General features: G+C 40.1%; 1 protein-coding gene across 7 annotated transcripts in view; it reads left to right on the forward strand.

The window, feature by feature from the left end:
* GRIA2 (glutamate ionotropic receptor AMPA type subunit 2) overlaps positions 1-16,088 on the forward strand; it is a 76,344-nt gene that overhangs the window by 52,580 nt on the left and 7,676 nt on the right. For all 7 annotated transcript variants that reach the window (XR_003708198.2, XM_028743687.2, XM_028743682.2 and 4 more), the window contains exons 7-12: positions 6,016-6,183; positions 6,425-6,529; positions 7,626-7,736; positions 8,782-8,988; positions 9,456-9,826; positions 13,650-13,848. Coding sequence is in view for 6 of the 7 variants with exons in the window: in XM_028743687.2 (XP_028599520.1) it covers positions 6,016-6,183; positions 6,425-6,529; positions 7,626-7,736; positions 8,782-8,988; positions 9,456-9,826; positions 13,650-13,848 (1,161 nt within the window). In the remaining variant the exon portion in view is untranslated. The remainder of the gene's footprint in view (positions 1-6,015; positions 6,184-6,424; positions 6,530-7,625; positions 7,737-8,781; positions 8,989-9,455; positions 9,827-13,649; positions 13,849-16,088) is intronic.

Consider the following 16,088-nt stretch of genomic DNA (forward strand, 5'->3'; position numbering starts at 1 on the left):
ACAGAATTACAGTTACCAGCAACCCATAACACACTACAGTTCCCAGAATTCTTTGAGGGGAGAAATGTGCTTTGAATGTGCATTAAATATATAGTGTGTACAGAGAAGCAGAAATATGACAGCCTCACCCCAGTACCAAAGTACAGCTCCAGAAATATTTTGCAATTCAGACTCGTCGTTTGATAGCAATCACTACTTGTCCTCAAGTTGCCTCCAGTTCCCCTTCAGTACATTTCCACAAGGAAACACACAAGGCCACTTTCTGTTGTGAGCATGATAAGCAATAGAATATGACTGACATAAATCAGTATGTCATATTACAACACAAGGATGTGAGATATAGTACTAAATGGAAAGAGACATTTCCAATCCAATTCACACCCTCAAAAAAATGCCTTTTAAAGGGAGTATTGTTTATTTATTTAGAACAATCTTCAGAGTTTGTTTCTAACATTATATTTTTCAGGATTCAAACCACACACACACCCCCTTTGATTTCTTAAAACATTGGTGGGGAAAGGAATGAAAGTCCTGCAGACTCTGTCCCTTGCGCTATAGTAATTTATTTCTATTGTTGTAGATGAGAGGGGGGGGGGTCCATTGATTTTCAGTCTGCCATCTCACAGGTCCCAGTCTGCACAATCTTCTGCTGTGCCTATGCAGAGAGATTGGTAAGTGGCCTGCACAGAATGAACCAGTGATGGTGCAGGTCACCATATGATGGCACATCGCTTTACTACTACAGCATAGTTTGGGCTCCCTTTGATTACTAAAGCCCAAAAAGTCTGAAAGACCAAGTTCTTCCCTACAGACCCTCTCAGCAGAGGTTGCCCTCTTGGTAATGCTACCACCCTCAGAGTGTGGGGGGCTGGGGGAGTGAGCCAGGAAATGGCATTTTCTGTGGCAGCCCCTATGTTGCTGTTGCTATTTATTAACTGTATTGGTTGCTCTTCTTTGCAAGGTAACTCAAAGCAAGTTGCAATATATAAACAGACTCATTCTTTAAAATTGGCATAAAAGAAAACAAAAATCTTAAAGACAAAGCTATTTTTAAAAGGCAGGATTTAAAAACTCCACCCACACAAGGAGGCCACAGATAATTATAGATTAATTATAGAATTGTATAAGTTGTAGAATTCCCTCTCTCACAGAGGTGGGTCTGCCACCTTTGTTGTACAGTGACCTACGATATCCTTCTGAGTCAACCACAGATTTTCTGTCTCTGAATATAAGAGATAAGGCAGCACAAGTAAAGCACTTTTTTCCCTGGATAATGTGACTGAAAAGCCAGTTGCCAGAATGTCATCTCCTTTGAAATAAGGCGAGCTGTTAAAATGGAGAACTTCAGCTCTCTGCTTGTCAATAGATTTCTGTTTCAGTGGAGGCATTTTTAACACAGCCTAACAGTAATCATGGTGGGAACCAGATGTTCCAAGCAGTTTACATTAATTTAAAAGCAATTTTGTTATAGTGCATGGTTGCTTTGGGTTGCTGTTGGTTTTTTTTTGCTCTACTGCAGTCTTAAGGTTACCTGAAGGCAGCATTTATTTAAGGTAGGATGTAAGGTAGCATTTATTTTGTCAGCATGTGTGATTTAGAACCCTCTTCAATCACAAGAATATGTCAGAGGCAGAAAGGGAAGCAGGGATGGTTCAGCTTCCTCTGAGACAAGCAAAATAAATTTCAAAGAATTGCCTGTAAAATGCTTTAAGAAAGGGTTAGAGAGGCGAGGATGATTGTGACATCATATCCTTTCCGTTCTTTCCTTCCATTGATACTTTTTACCAGTATTGCTACTTCTTGCCTCTTAGGAATGCAGACAAGGCTCATTCACACTTTTAATAAGGCCACTACTTCTGACTCTTTTCTCCAGAATTTCTCAGACTAGTTTTATGCCTCCCCTCCCCAGTTATTGCCTTTTTCTTCCACTGGACATGCCATGTAAACTAGCAGTATGATAATATTATGCTTATTGATGGAAGTGGTATCAGATCTGTTTGCCCCCCCCCCTTGCCCCATGTTTGACTTTTACATCTGTGGAAAGGTTGTGCTGCCCTCCATTTTACAATCATGACCAAATGTTACTTCGGTACGACATCAACGTCAGTGTAATGGTTTTTCGGATGCCACTTCTCAGGGTACAGCAACACACCTGCAGTGTCCTGATGCATTTGAAAACTTTCTTCCAAATATTTAATTTGCTATCTGTGTGAGTTTTGGAATGAAAGAAGTGGGATTTGAGTTTGGACCTGGCCAGCCAGAAAAAGATGGAAAGATGGAAAGGGTGTTTGAAAATGAGGAAGGGATTGGTTCTCCAATGAGGAAGGGCAAATAAAGTTTGGAAGCTGCATATTTCAGGGAATCAAATTCTTGGAAAGATGTGGGGGAATGTCTGGCTTCTCATCTTTGCTCCCAGTGGGTGTCTGGCAACATTTTGTATGATCTTAAACTCCTTAATTAATTATTTTCTCTTCTGGAACAATTTGAACTCAACCTCCCCACTGCTGTTTGTTTTGTTTTGGGTTGTGAAACTGACTATATTAATAGAGCAGGGCAAGGCAGGCAGGCAGGATTTCTCCTGATCAGGCATAGGACTTACACAGCCTGATCAGACACATGTTCCCTAAGTGGTAAAGCTGCCTTGGCCCATCCCATGGTCTTATTTCTCTTCCCTCTTTGGTGTTTGCAGCAGAGCCTGGAAATGACTGCAGTAGCAAATACCCTCCCTTCCACGCCTGTCCAGGACTGTGCAGACAGTGGCATCTGTGGGAGTGGATAGCCAGTCAATCTCTTCCATATCCTCCCCTGGGCTGTGTTACACTCCCCCTGTATCCACCCCACACACCCCTGAAGTGATGCTGAGATTGCTCTACCCCTCCCTGCCCCAAGCAGGGGCTGTAATTTCCAATGCCTTTAATTTATATGCTCCTTCTTAGATGCATGCCCATACTTAGGTTGAAGCAAATGCTAGTGCAAATCTGTTTTGAGCATGTGGTCCTTCGGGCCTCTCTTTGTGGCCCTTGGGACTTTCTACAGACCACACCAATCCTTCTCCTTGATTGCTTTTGCCTGGCTGGAATGGGTCTGTGAACTGTGAAGACGTCTCTTGCTTCCCTGGGTGGAGGGGGTGTGTGGTCTGTGTGGTTTGTGTGTGTATAGAAACTTTGGGCTTTTGCATAGCTGGAATGTAACCAGCCAAAATGTAGTTCAGTGATAAGAGTCCTATCCATTCTATAATGTTCTGCCCTTGAGCTATGATGTGCACAAAATGATTTGGGAGAAGTGGGTTATGTGTTTAAAGTGTGACCTTTCTCCTTCTTTTCAAAAACACAATTTAAAGCCACAAGCTTTGACAGCAGCTTAGGAGGTGTGGTGGCATCACCACACCTACGACCACGTCTGCTGTTGCATCACAGAACACTTGGGGGAATGACATGAGCTACAACTACTTGGCAAGAAGGCTAGAAACAGCTCAATTTTATTAAAAGACACAGACGAACCAGTATGTTGAACCTTAGTTCAAGCGAATGGGCAAGAGCATCTTCTACTTTTGCAGCTCTGCTAATATTCTGTTTCTATGCAGATGCATTTAGGGTTTTGAGAAAATTGGATAAAACACTACGAGGTCTACTTGGGCAATTAGGAAATGATAGGAAAGAGCAACCGCAAGATAAATCTAGAGCCTTGTGCTACACTTTTTAATACTGACACTTTGTTCTTGAATCATTAATCAGTGTATACAGGGATGAAAATATTACATCCATATACTTAACTTTGTATAAAGGTCACAGGCCTAGAAAATAAACCACCCTACTGTTTTGTAATTAATACTAGCTAGGAGTACGCGTCATAAACCATTTTATGTTTGCCTCAAGACTGCAGTCATTTCAGGGCGCATATAAGTGATTACAGTAGCAGCAGGAGAAATTGCCTATCTCAGCGGTGTGCTCTAGCATAATTTAGTTACTGACTAGTCTCCGAGCAAGCAACGCTAAATCATTTCAGCAAAAGATTAAATTTGGAAAATTTTGATCTATACTGTACTCCATACATGATCAGTGAATACGTGATCAAGAGAGAAGGGCAGATGGCAGCCGTAAATGCTTCTGAGCACACAAGCACCCCATTGCGTTACAGTGCCGGCTTTGCTTTTCTGGAGAGAAAAGGAAGTCGTTCAAAGTAGATAGTTCACCCCTCTGTGGGGGTGTCTAAGATAGATACTCAAGTGGGGAATTTTTTTCACCATGGGATACATTTCACCTGAAATGTATCATCTCATCCACAGGAGTCTTCTGACCCACATCCTTTCTGTTTAAGGTGAAAGGATAAACAGATGTTCACCATTCATGCTACTGCTGGCTTCCAATACTAGCAGAAGTTGATGCAGTGACAGGAGTCTGGTAGCCTGAAAATGACAAGGAACAAGTTTATACAAGGAAAAGGCATTTGCTGGCATGATGCCTGAACCAGGAGCTTAAGATCAAGTGCCATAATAAAACCTTGCCATAGCTTTTAGGGGATTTTTGTGCAAACTGATGAAGCAAACGCCCTGTACATGTTCCCAGTAGTATTCACTGTTGGCTGTTTGTATTACAACTAGATTTTTTACAGTTAATCTTCAAACTGCACTAAAGGTTGGCATCTCGTTATTGGCCCTGAAACACAAACTCCTCTCCAAGTATTAGATGCAGACTTTAGAAAACTCTTGAGAATTCTCTCCTGGGAGCTTTTAAGTAGGGAAAGTGAACTTGTATATTCTGTTATAATAAAAACTATAGGAAGGCCAGTTTCACTAAATCATTGTCTTATTAGGCGCGCTGTAAGTGTGGCAAAACATTTCTGTTATTACAAGAAAAAATATCCAAATGATGGCACTCTTTAAATCTTTATGAGGTGCAGAAAATTGAAGTATCTGTGTGAACAAGATTTTCATGCTTCCAGCTGTTGAACAACTGCTGCAAGGTTCTAAAGAATTAATTTCAAATCCTAACTTTCTACAGATTATGGTTAGGAACACTGGGCTTTACAGTACATTATACTTTACATTATGCTGAGTCTATCCTCTTATCTCAGTGGTTCTCAACCTTGGGTCCCCAGATGTTTTTGACCTACAACTCCCATGATCCCTAGCTCACAGGACCAGTGGTCAGGGATGATGGGAGTTGTAGGCCAAAAACATCTGGGGACCCAAGGTTGAGAAAGGCTGTAGACTTAGCTCAACATCGGGGGTTGCCAAAGTGGCGCTGTCCAGATGTTGTGGACTCCATCTCCCATCATCCCTTATCCTGGCTGAGGCTGATGAGAGTTCACCATGCCTAGGACTGGGCTGCCAAGTCCTCTCCTTTGATACCAAAGCTGGAGGGTAGATAAAGCTTGTTGCAGGCATGTTGCACAGTGCCTACTACTGTTGACTCTAGGACTCAGGGACTTTCCGGTGTGATTTTCTCAGGGAGCTGCTGGCAGCTGCTACTCCCCTTGTCATTACTCATGGGGTTAGATTAGCTAGAACTGTATGCTGAACTGTCAACCTCATCACCACTAGGAGAACTCTCAACCTTAAGGGCTGGCAATGAAAGATAGGGTATGGGAGCTGTTCTGCTTTGCTGTAGGGACCAACTTTTGCTCATCCCCACCCCATTGTGTACAACCGCTGTAATTTTGGCTACATGAGTGATGCTACTTGGAGCACTGAATCATAATTAGCATAAAGGATGGGCTTACCAATGAGGTGACCTCCAGATGTTGATGGACTCTCTCAACAGCATGACCAATGACAGCATCTGGATGGCTGCAGGTTCTTCACCCTCAGCAGCTCCCCCAGTGTTGGGTAATGATAAGAAATATGCACTGAACTAAATCAGTTGTATGCATTGTGGGAAAATATAACCTCAAAGGGTGTTGAAATGATCTTTACTTTCCTTCCTTCTCTTTTAATGGATGCAATCAGTTACAAATAAGTACTGAAGGCTAGTTTCCTTAACTTGTGCTTAATGAATTATATTTGCTCCTTTTCAGTACACATCAGCTCTGACCTATGATGCTGTCAAAGTGATGACTGAAGCTTTCCGTAACTTGCGTAAACAAAGGATTGAGATTACCAGAAGAGGAAATGCTGGAGACTGTCTTGCAAACCCAGCAGTGCCTTGGTCACATGGTGTAGAAATAGAAAGGGCACTGAAGCAGGTATTGTGGAATTACTGTGTATTAAATGACCTCTGGAGGTCTTCAACATTAAAAATAAAAATAAAGGAAGACCAGTCAACCTGTGTATCCAACACTTCTGCGAGGACTTCTCAGCAATGCAGAAAATGACAATTATCTGTAGAACGGTCCTCAGCACAAATAAAAATTCAGTTGATATGAAATGTATTTTGTGGACAAATCAGTTTAACTTTACCATCCTTTCCATCCTTATTTCACATAGGTTCAGGTGGAAGGGCTATCAGGAAACATAAAGTTTGATCAGAATGGAAAGAGAATTAACTATACAATAAATGTCATGGAACTCAAAAGTACCGGTCCCCGGAAGGTAATTTTGGTTCTGCCTGCTTTTTGTTGTTTCCTGCTAAGTGTTATTTAAAAAAGGAGGTATCTTAATGCTGAACATACGGATATAATGCAATTAAATGCCTATCTGTAGAGATATACAGTGGCGTAGCGTGGGGGGTGCAGGGGGGGCCGGCCGCACCGGGCGCAACATCTGGGGGTTAGGGTTAGGGGGCGCAAATCCATGGGTTAGGGGGCGCAAATTATTTGCCTTGCCCTGGGTGCTGACAACCCATGCTACGCCACTGGAGATATAAAAAGTTTTTTCAAAAAAAATGTAACAAAGATAATAATTTAAGGTAAGTAGAGTCTTTCAGTATAGTTTATGTTATTTTACTTTACATCTTTCATGTTTACGCTTAAAAGTAAGAGGGAGTACTTGTGGTAAAATTTATCTTTTAAAAAGATAATGAACTCTCTGAAAGGGGTAGAATTTTCTGAATTTTTTATCCTGAAATGTAACCAGGGTCTGGTTTGCATACCTCGGGAAGTCATTTAGTAAACAATAGAAAATTATTGTTTACTGCAAATGAGCAGCATGCTGGTTCGCATGTCTCAGTCATATGCCCTTTGTTCTTTTCCTACTCTTCCTTGTCCAAAGCCGAGAGGACACAAACTGGAGCGTTAAGTGTGCACCTTTTTTGTGGTTTCCTTCTCTCCAAAGAGACCTCAATAAGAAGCCAGCTTATTTTGTTTCTTTAGCGGTAGGGGACACCGTGGATGCTAGTTCACATGTAAAAACAAAGCCAGCCCTGTGATTTGTTTCATCCCAGCTGGCGATAAGTAAGAGTGGAAAAGGAACAAAGCAGGCATGATTGAGCTGTACCTACCAGCATGCTGCATATTCATGTTAAATCATAGTGCATTTTAAACTATGACTGACCTTTAAACTATGGATCAATGTGGGAATGAGGAATTCCTTGTATGTTCAAGGGACTTCTGAATAAATAATAAAAACAGCTGTTATTAGTTCTTGATTACAGCTTTAGACAGGAATTGGATATGTGAATGCAATTTATCAAAAATCATGCTTATAAACAAAAATATTGCCCTGAATACAACCTGCAACTTTTTTTCAGATTGGATACTGGAGTGAAGTGGACAGAATGGTTGTGAATCCAATTGAATGTCCATCTTGCAATGAATCCTCGGGATTAGAGAATAAGACTATTATTGTCACAACTATTTTGGTAATTAAACACGTTTTTTGTGAAATGGATAGTCTAAATTGCAACCTTATCATTCATTCTTGGTCTATATTGGAATAAGTCATGCCTAGCTGACTTTATTCCTGTGTATTTGTGAAAGGTGGAGGAACAAGAGGAAAGTGTTGGGTGCCATTTGCCTGTTGCTGCAGAATTGTTTGGAGGATTTTGAAACATGCCTTTGCATTTATTTATTTATTTATTTATTTATTTAGCAGGATTTGTAGTGGATAAGCTTTTTTTTTTAAAAAAAAATGAAACTAAAAATTTCAAGGGAACCAATTTCAAGGAAGCATTATTCTGTTGTAGCAGGACTCTGTGCTTTGATTTTGTGCTAAAATTGTAACACGATAGAGGTTGTTAAGCCAGGAACAAATGCAAAGCTCTTTCTCTCTAGTCACTTTTAATCCACTAAGCAAAATAATGTGACATTTTCCCTTATCACTTTAAAATAGCAAAATCATATACAGTCATATAGTATAAATGCCAATGTTGTTTACTTAGTAAGCTAATCATTGTTCAGAGTTGTTCATTCAAAGCTTAACTGTTCTGGATTATATATTAAAGGAACCAACAATTTGTCAACTTTTGATGGTGGTAAGATTATTTTTAAAAAAACAGCTATATTTATTGTAAGTTTTATATGATCAGTTGTGGGTCTGGTGGTAACAGAGGTGTGAAATACTATGGAATAAGCAGGAATGATCCAATGCAGCTCTCTTTTTTTAGAAGGCTAACTAAATAAAAAGTTTTAAAACTCTTTCTTTACTTGTCAACATACAGTTTATTAATGCTGATGAGAATTATGAATACACCTTTGAAAACGCCTCTCTGCCTGTAAGGCTTGCCGCAACTGTGAAGAAATGTTATTGTGATGGTGGATAAATAAACAATCCTGAATGTTTCAGGGGGGAAATACAGGTTTTTTTAAAATTGTTTTATTCAATATACTTCCAACCCTGTACATGAAGAATAGATAACTAACATGGCATCCTTTTTTGATTAGCTAAAGCCAAGTTTCTCTGTACAGGAATCCCCCTATGTTATGAAGAAAAAAAATTTTGAATTGCTTGACGGAAATGATGCCTATGAGGGCTACTGTGTGGACTTAGCTGCAGAAATTGCCAAACACTGTGGGTTCAAGTACAAACTCACAATTGTTGGGGATCGCAAGTATGGGGCCAGGGATGCAGAAACAAAAATCTGGAATGGAATGGTTGGAGAACTTGTTTATGGGGTAAGAGACGTTTTTAACCATTGCAAGTAGCTATGACTAAAGGAGATCAGGTTAGCGCATGTTGGTATCCCAGCTGTTGCGTGGATCCAAGTGAGACTTAAATGGGCGTTTGAAAAGAGGTCAATATCTCTGCATTTCATCACCTTTTCCTCCAAATCAAAACTTCTGTGTGCTCAAATGTCCTAAAAATTCAGGGGCTGTGGCCTGCCAATGTTGTTTGGTGTGTGATTATAAAGAGGTATCATTTGCATGATAAAAGTGAAGCCACGTGGTACTGTGTACGTCAGGAAGTAGACTATTGTAGGCAGATTGCTTAGTAGTTTATTCCTCAGTAGGATGCTAGAATTGAAATTAGTATTACCCATGTCCCTGCTGTTGCATTCTTCATCTGCGATGCACAAAAGCAATAAAGCCATTCCCTTGTTAAATATTGAATAAGTTATTATTTTGTTTTGCTTCCATTACAGAAAGCCGATATTGCAATTGCTCCATTAACTATAACGTTGGTGAGAGAAGAAGTGATTGACTTCTCAAAGCCCTTTATGAGCCTTGGTATATCTATAATGATCAAGAAGCCTCAGAAGTCCAAGCCAGGAGTATTTTCCTTTCTTGATCCCTTAGCGTATGAGATCTGGATGTGCATAGTTTTTGCCTACATTGGGGTCAGTGTTGTTTTATTCCTGGTCAGCAGATTTAGCCCATACGAGTGGCACACTGAGGAGTTTGAAGATGGAAGACCATCGCAAAGTAACGAATCAACTAATGAATTTGGGATATTTAATAGTCTCTGGTTTTCCTTGGGTGCCTTTATGCAGCAAGGATGCGATATTTCGCCAAGGTTGGTTACACACCCATTTCAGCTTTGTGCATTTTGGGTCTCACTCCGGAAGTTCATGGTGCATATAGATTCAATCTCAAGAAATGCCAGCTGTTGACATGTTTTTCAAAATCATCCACAGCCCTTTAGATGGAAACAACTTCTCCCGATGCAGGCCAGTGGGCTGTTCAATTGGTTTCCTCCAAGCATCGGTCCTGCCTTGCCCTAGTGGACTTATATGCACCATGCAGAGGCCATAAAATGCACGAGGTCCCCCTCATTCCATGCCTTCTTGGAGGGGTACCGTGTTTTTGCTGCATATTCCCATTCACAGCCAACGGTGCATTGATTTCACAGACGCTGTAATGGGAAAAAGGGTAACACACAATTAATGAGCTGTGGAAGGAGTGCTTTCCCCTCCACAAGCCATTTTGCACAGCATCCTGCCTATTGCTTAAACTCCCCGTCTTCTTCAGGAAAATCACTGGAATAGAAAATAGAAAGGTATTCTGATAACTCAATAGTCATGTGAACCAGGTACAACAAACTTGGCAAGAGTGGGTAGTTAGGTTATCCTGGAGAGAGAGAAAATCTGGGGTGATTTGTTTTGTTTTGTTTTCACTTTTAGAAAGTTATATTCTGATCTTGGTATTTGGTTTTAAGCCATGAGTAACTACAGCTCAAATTATAATTTATTATGCCCATGCTTTTTTTATATGTTTCTTTTGTAGTGTTATCAGCTATTCCATTACCCTTCTGCAGCCTAAGCTCAACAGCTCTGTTGGGCACCTGTTGATGCATCATGTTGAGTATGTGAACTGTATCAAAGCTGAAATTCATTTAGCACTTGGCCCAGAGGGTGGCAAGTTTGGGCATTGGCTAGGGTTCAACAGAGGACTCAACCATCATAGCAGTGCTACCATTTTCACTTTTTTATAGTGTATTTCAAAAAAGATCAGAAATAAAATTCTCAGTTGCATGTCCCCATCACATGTTCCAGGTTAGCACCCCGCTTGATCACAGACTTCTAAATTCTGGGGCCAGTAATGAATTCATTCAGGAAATGGAAGTAAGAATGCATTGCTTAGCAAGCAACTTACTGGTGTCTGATATTTAGGACATCTTAGTATATCTGTTGTAGAGGAATCTGGCTTTCTCCCTTTCAATATCCATATTTGGAAAAGTGAATTTTAGAGAATGTTATAAATAACCCAACTTTTAACACAGGTTTTGCTTATTTAGAAAACTAGACCAGGAGTTAAACCAGTATCTTTTAATAGATACTCTAAATCCTAACTGAAAAGCAAATTAAAATTTCATAAATATTAATGCCTGACAAAGTAGACACGGAAAGGTTTGGGAAGATCGTGAAATGAGAGATCAGCTGCAAAACAATTTGCAGTATATGCCACCTTGAAGCTAAATATGCAGGTTAGAGCATAGGTCTAATTAATATGATAAAACAGATCTAGCCAAGTCAAAAATTTAAAACTTTGCATTTATATAGCATGTTGTCTTACTGTAATGTACACAACAACCATGTAAGGCCAGCCAATATTTGTTATACTCAAATTACAGATGGGGAGAGAGGCTGAAAGAGAGAGAGCCTTGCCTAAAGCCAACAAGTGAGTTCATGGCATAAATTTTTAAAGGGGATTTTTTTAAATGATTCAGAACGCAGTCTCTTAGCAATTATGTTACAGTAGCTCTCTATATTCAAATTTATGACTGACCTAGACAAGACAGAACATTGCCTTCAGGGGAGAGGCGTGCTAGCATCCATTTCTGGTTGTTAAAACAAGCATATTACGAGTTTGCTGACTCCAATGTGCTTGAGTGGCAATAAAATGAACTTTATAATTTTAAGTAGTCCCAAAGGGTGTCAGTCAAAGAATTAAGAACTATGTATATAAAAATATTTCCTTTTTTATTTTCTGAAAAGTGATATAAGTACACCAGGAAAGGAAAAGGTTGTTATGCTCACTTGAATGCTGCTGAAAAGCTCTCTCTCTCATGTCAGTGCTCCAAGCTGAAGCAGTAACATCTAAAAGCTTCTTAGGATGCAATCCTGTACCCGTGGAGCCACAGTGAATTCAATGTGCCCCTGAGTTGGCATGCTGATGTTTGTGCTGGCAATGCACAAGATGCTGCCCTGAGGATCCAGCACACATTATGGCAAATATGAATAGCAAAGATCTTCTGCTTAGAGTGTTGCTTGTAAGAAAGAGCTTCCAACTGGCAGCCACATGGGATTGCAAGATATTTGGCCACATTCCCGATTTTTGCCAAATCATTTCAATGGGAGCCTCCTAGTAGGGCTTTCCCCTCTGCAGGATACATGCATGCATAAATCATTTTATTTGTATGTTGCTTTTCCATAGTTAACAGGGGTCAGCAAACTTTTTCAGCAGGGGGCCAGTCCACTGTCCCTCAGACCTTGTGGGGGCCGGACTATATTTTGAAAACAAAAATGAACGAATTCCTATGCCCCACAAATAACCTAGAGATGCATTTTAAATAAAAGCATACATTCTACTCATGTAAAAACACACTGGTTCTGAGACCATCCGCAGGCTAGATTTAGAAGGCAGTTGGGCCAGATCTTAGTTTGCCTACCCATAGTTAAAACCATGCTCAAGGCAGCTTACAACATGAAAAGAAATGCATAATTACAAACGTAACAAAAGTAGTCATAAACAGTAAGTGAAACATCAAAAAGTACACAACCAAATTGAACAATTTCCTCATAAATCATAACAAAAAATTAATAACAGCAACATCTCTGCCTGCTCATCTTCCGCCCCGCCTCCCAAAAAAAAACCCTAAACAAAACTCCTGGCCCCAGAATGAAACATTAATATTAATCAGAAAATGCAAGACTTCCAAAGAATGTTTTACACATTTTTAAAGTGATGTCACAATAGGCCATGTTGCTAGCAGCTCTTCCAAAACACTTAGAAAGGTGAATCAAGGGTTGTTCTGTTGCTTATATATTGTCTTGTATTTCTGTAAGGACTTAGATTATTATTTTGATTGTCAGTTGTTCATGTACATTTTATTTTTGAGCAATTCACATAAGTATGAATGCAGTGCATGGCAGTAATTGTTTGAAAAGCTAAACTTAAATGTGAATGGTGTGGTCCCCAAATTAGGCTTCCCAGTCCAACAATTCTCTTGCTTCTTGTGGTATATGTTTGATTGTTCAATTGCATCTGCCCTTCCTGCTAGGATTTTCTAAAGGAGTGCAATGGAGAGCATATGGGACTTTGTACCAAGGCCATTCCTTCTTATTTTATTCAGTCAAAATATAGGTTATACCACTGAATCCATTGCAGCTGAAACTGTTGATTTTTACATAGTAGACATTATTTGGTGGAAATGGGAAAACGTAGACCCAAAAGCCTATAATTTATCTTGCCTGACTTTCTTGTATATGTGCTTGAGCTGTCACAAAAAAATTCACCTGAGTTATCACGAAAACCTTACTTTTTAAAATATGGCTATAATGTTATCTAAGCAGCTTTCTTTTCCAGGGTCCTCCGACCAGTGAAGGACTGATGAGCTAGTCTTTGCTTCCGTACATTATCTCAAGACGGAGTCCTGAATTTAGTGACACCACTTGAGCTGAGTAAAATTATCCTAGCAAAACTATAGTATGTTTTTAATTTCCCATTTCAGTAGCATGCATTGAAACTGAGAGGAGAGAAAAAACACACTTAAGGTAGCAAGGAAAAACCAACATTTCCCTGCGTTACACAACGCAGCATATACATAAACCTGGTGACTTGTATTCCTTTCAGGACATTCATTTCATTTTACAAATCCATTTCATACTTGTTATTAGATCCCTGTCTGGGCGCATTGTTGGAGGTGTGTGGTGGTTCTTTACCCTGATCATAATCTCATCCTACACGGCTAACCTAGCTGCCTTCCTGACGGTAGAGAGGATGGTATCTCCCATTGAGAGTGCCGAGGATTTGTCTAAACAATCAGAAATCGCTTATGGGACCTTAGACTCCGGCTCAACAAAAGAATTCTTTAGGGTAAGAGTCTTCTTTTGGTCTGAAATATTAAAGGTTTCCCCCCTCCTTCTCTGCACTTTCCTGAAATTAAGTAATAAATAAGATCCATTCTTGGTGTTGTGATTTAATAATTCAATGCATGTTCTAAATGAGTGCCAACTAGTATTTCGGGTGCCAAATGTAACTCCCTGCAGAGCTGAAATAAAGAGGACAGCTCACTTGCATTTAATATAAGCCATGACTTCCTTAAATATAGCGGCTTAGTCATGCTGGCCACATGACCCGGAAGCTGTACGCCGGCTCCCTGTGCCAATAAAGCGAGATGAGTGCCGCAACCCTAGAGTCGTCTGCGACTGGACCTAATGGTCAGGGGTCCCTTTACCTTTACCTAACAGTTGTGGAAAGTATGAAGGAGAAATTGTACATCTCCACCATGTTATGTGGGTTTCAACAACAATGGCAGCAGAAGGAAATGTGTATGTAGGTTTCAGATCTGTAATGTTTGCATTTTGTTTATAATCTGTTGTTGTTTGAAAGTAATAAATAAATGCAATAGCCAAAGTCTAGCTTTAAAATATCTCAGAAATATCTAATGTATGCATACATACATACAGTGGTACCTCGGGTTAAGTACTTAATTCATTCCGGAGGTCTGTTCCTAACCTGAAACTGTTCTTAACCTGAAGCCCCACTTTAGCTAATGGGGCCTCCCGCTGCTGCCGCGCTGCTGGAGCACGATTTCTGTTCTCATCCTGAAGCAAAGTTCTTAACCTGAGGTACTATTTCTGGGTTAGCAGAGTCTGTAACCTGAAGCGTATGTAACCTGAAGCGTATGTAACCCGAGGTACCACTGTACTCTTACTTTACACAGTTTGTAACATTGATGCATGGTTTGTTTGTTTTTAATCACATTGATGGCTATTAGAAGACTTTGGGGCCTTCATCCAGTTCAGACTTCAAACCTACTTCACGGCTGAAGTTCTACTGCATGCGCTCGCGACTCAAATTTTAGTACAGTTTTGAGTTATTTCTGTAAATGACATGCTAATTATAGAATCTCATTTTGAGAATAATAGATCGTAGTAAGACAAAATGGGAACGTTATCTGATGGCCAACTAGATATGTAGATTGCTAATTAATTTGACAAATCCTTCATAATTGAAATTCTTAATTGAGTGTCTCTAGGAAAGAGCACTCTTTAATGAAAACAGCATAATGAATATAAATGGAGCACACTGCTAAAACAGATTGATTTATGGTCTTTGCAGCCCCAAAGCTAGAAAGCTGTAATAGAAGTGGGATAAACCCTTGGTTACTGTCCGGAAGCTTTGTCTGGAGTGAATGTGGGGAACCACAGAGGAAATTACTGGCAACGTATTACTTCGTTGTTTGATGCTTCACAATCTATCCAATTGTCAGTTCAATTATTTCAATTCATAAACTGCCTATTCTCCTGTGCTTTACTGTAAATTCTAATACATAGGGGAGCTCCTTCTAGAAGCCATAGTTTGTGGGGGAAATTCCAATGATCAGTTGTGTAAGATTTTGCCATGGGCATGTTACTGACTCAGTACTACAAGATGCAATGATGGCCACCAACTTGGTTGAAGTTAAAAGGGTTTAGCCAAATTCATAGAGGACAATGCTATAAAGTTTTATGGTTCCCCTTTTCCCGAAACATACTCCTGCAAGATGATGGGGGAAGCCAGTAATGAGGTACTTTAACAGCAGCAGAGGTGGGCAAGGAAGTTTAATAGGCTCATTTTAAAGACCTAGGCACTCATACAATGTCCATCACTACCAGACAAGGTCCATTGTCTTTCCAAGTCAGTGCCAAGAGGCATTGGGAAATATAACTTCAAGTCTTCCTGGAATTAAGAATAGTCTGTGCACATCAAGCACAAGACTGTTGCTATAGGGCTTGCTTCCACTGCTGGCGATCCCCCTTTTCCCATTGCAATAATAAGTTTGAAGAAAGCTGGGCAGAGCTGGCTGTCAGAGAGGAGGACTAGGAGCAGGCAAGACCAATCTTTCCAAGACATTTGGACTTTGTTTATATTGAGAGTAGGGTTTTGAACTGCAGTGGTTTTTTTTTCTGAACCTGTTCCCACACCACACATTCCATTCATTTAAGCATGTCTGGCATTCAGTTTCTTGCAGATGTCTGCTCAGAAGTATGTCATAGTTAGTTCCATGGAATTTACTCCCAGGTAATATAGGAATGTAGCCTTAATGATCCAAATTGGCCTAGACCTGTTTG

This window comes from Podarcis muralis, chromosome 9, assembly GCF_964188315.1.
Source record: "Podarcis muralis chromosome 9, rPodMur119.hap1.1, whole genome shotgun sequence".
Taxonomy (NCBI): Eukaryota; Metazoa; Chordata; class Lepidosauria; order Squamata; family Lacertidae; genus Podarcis; species Podarcis muralis.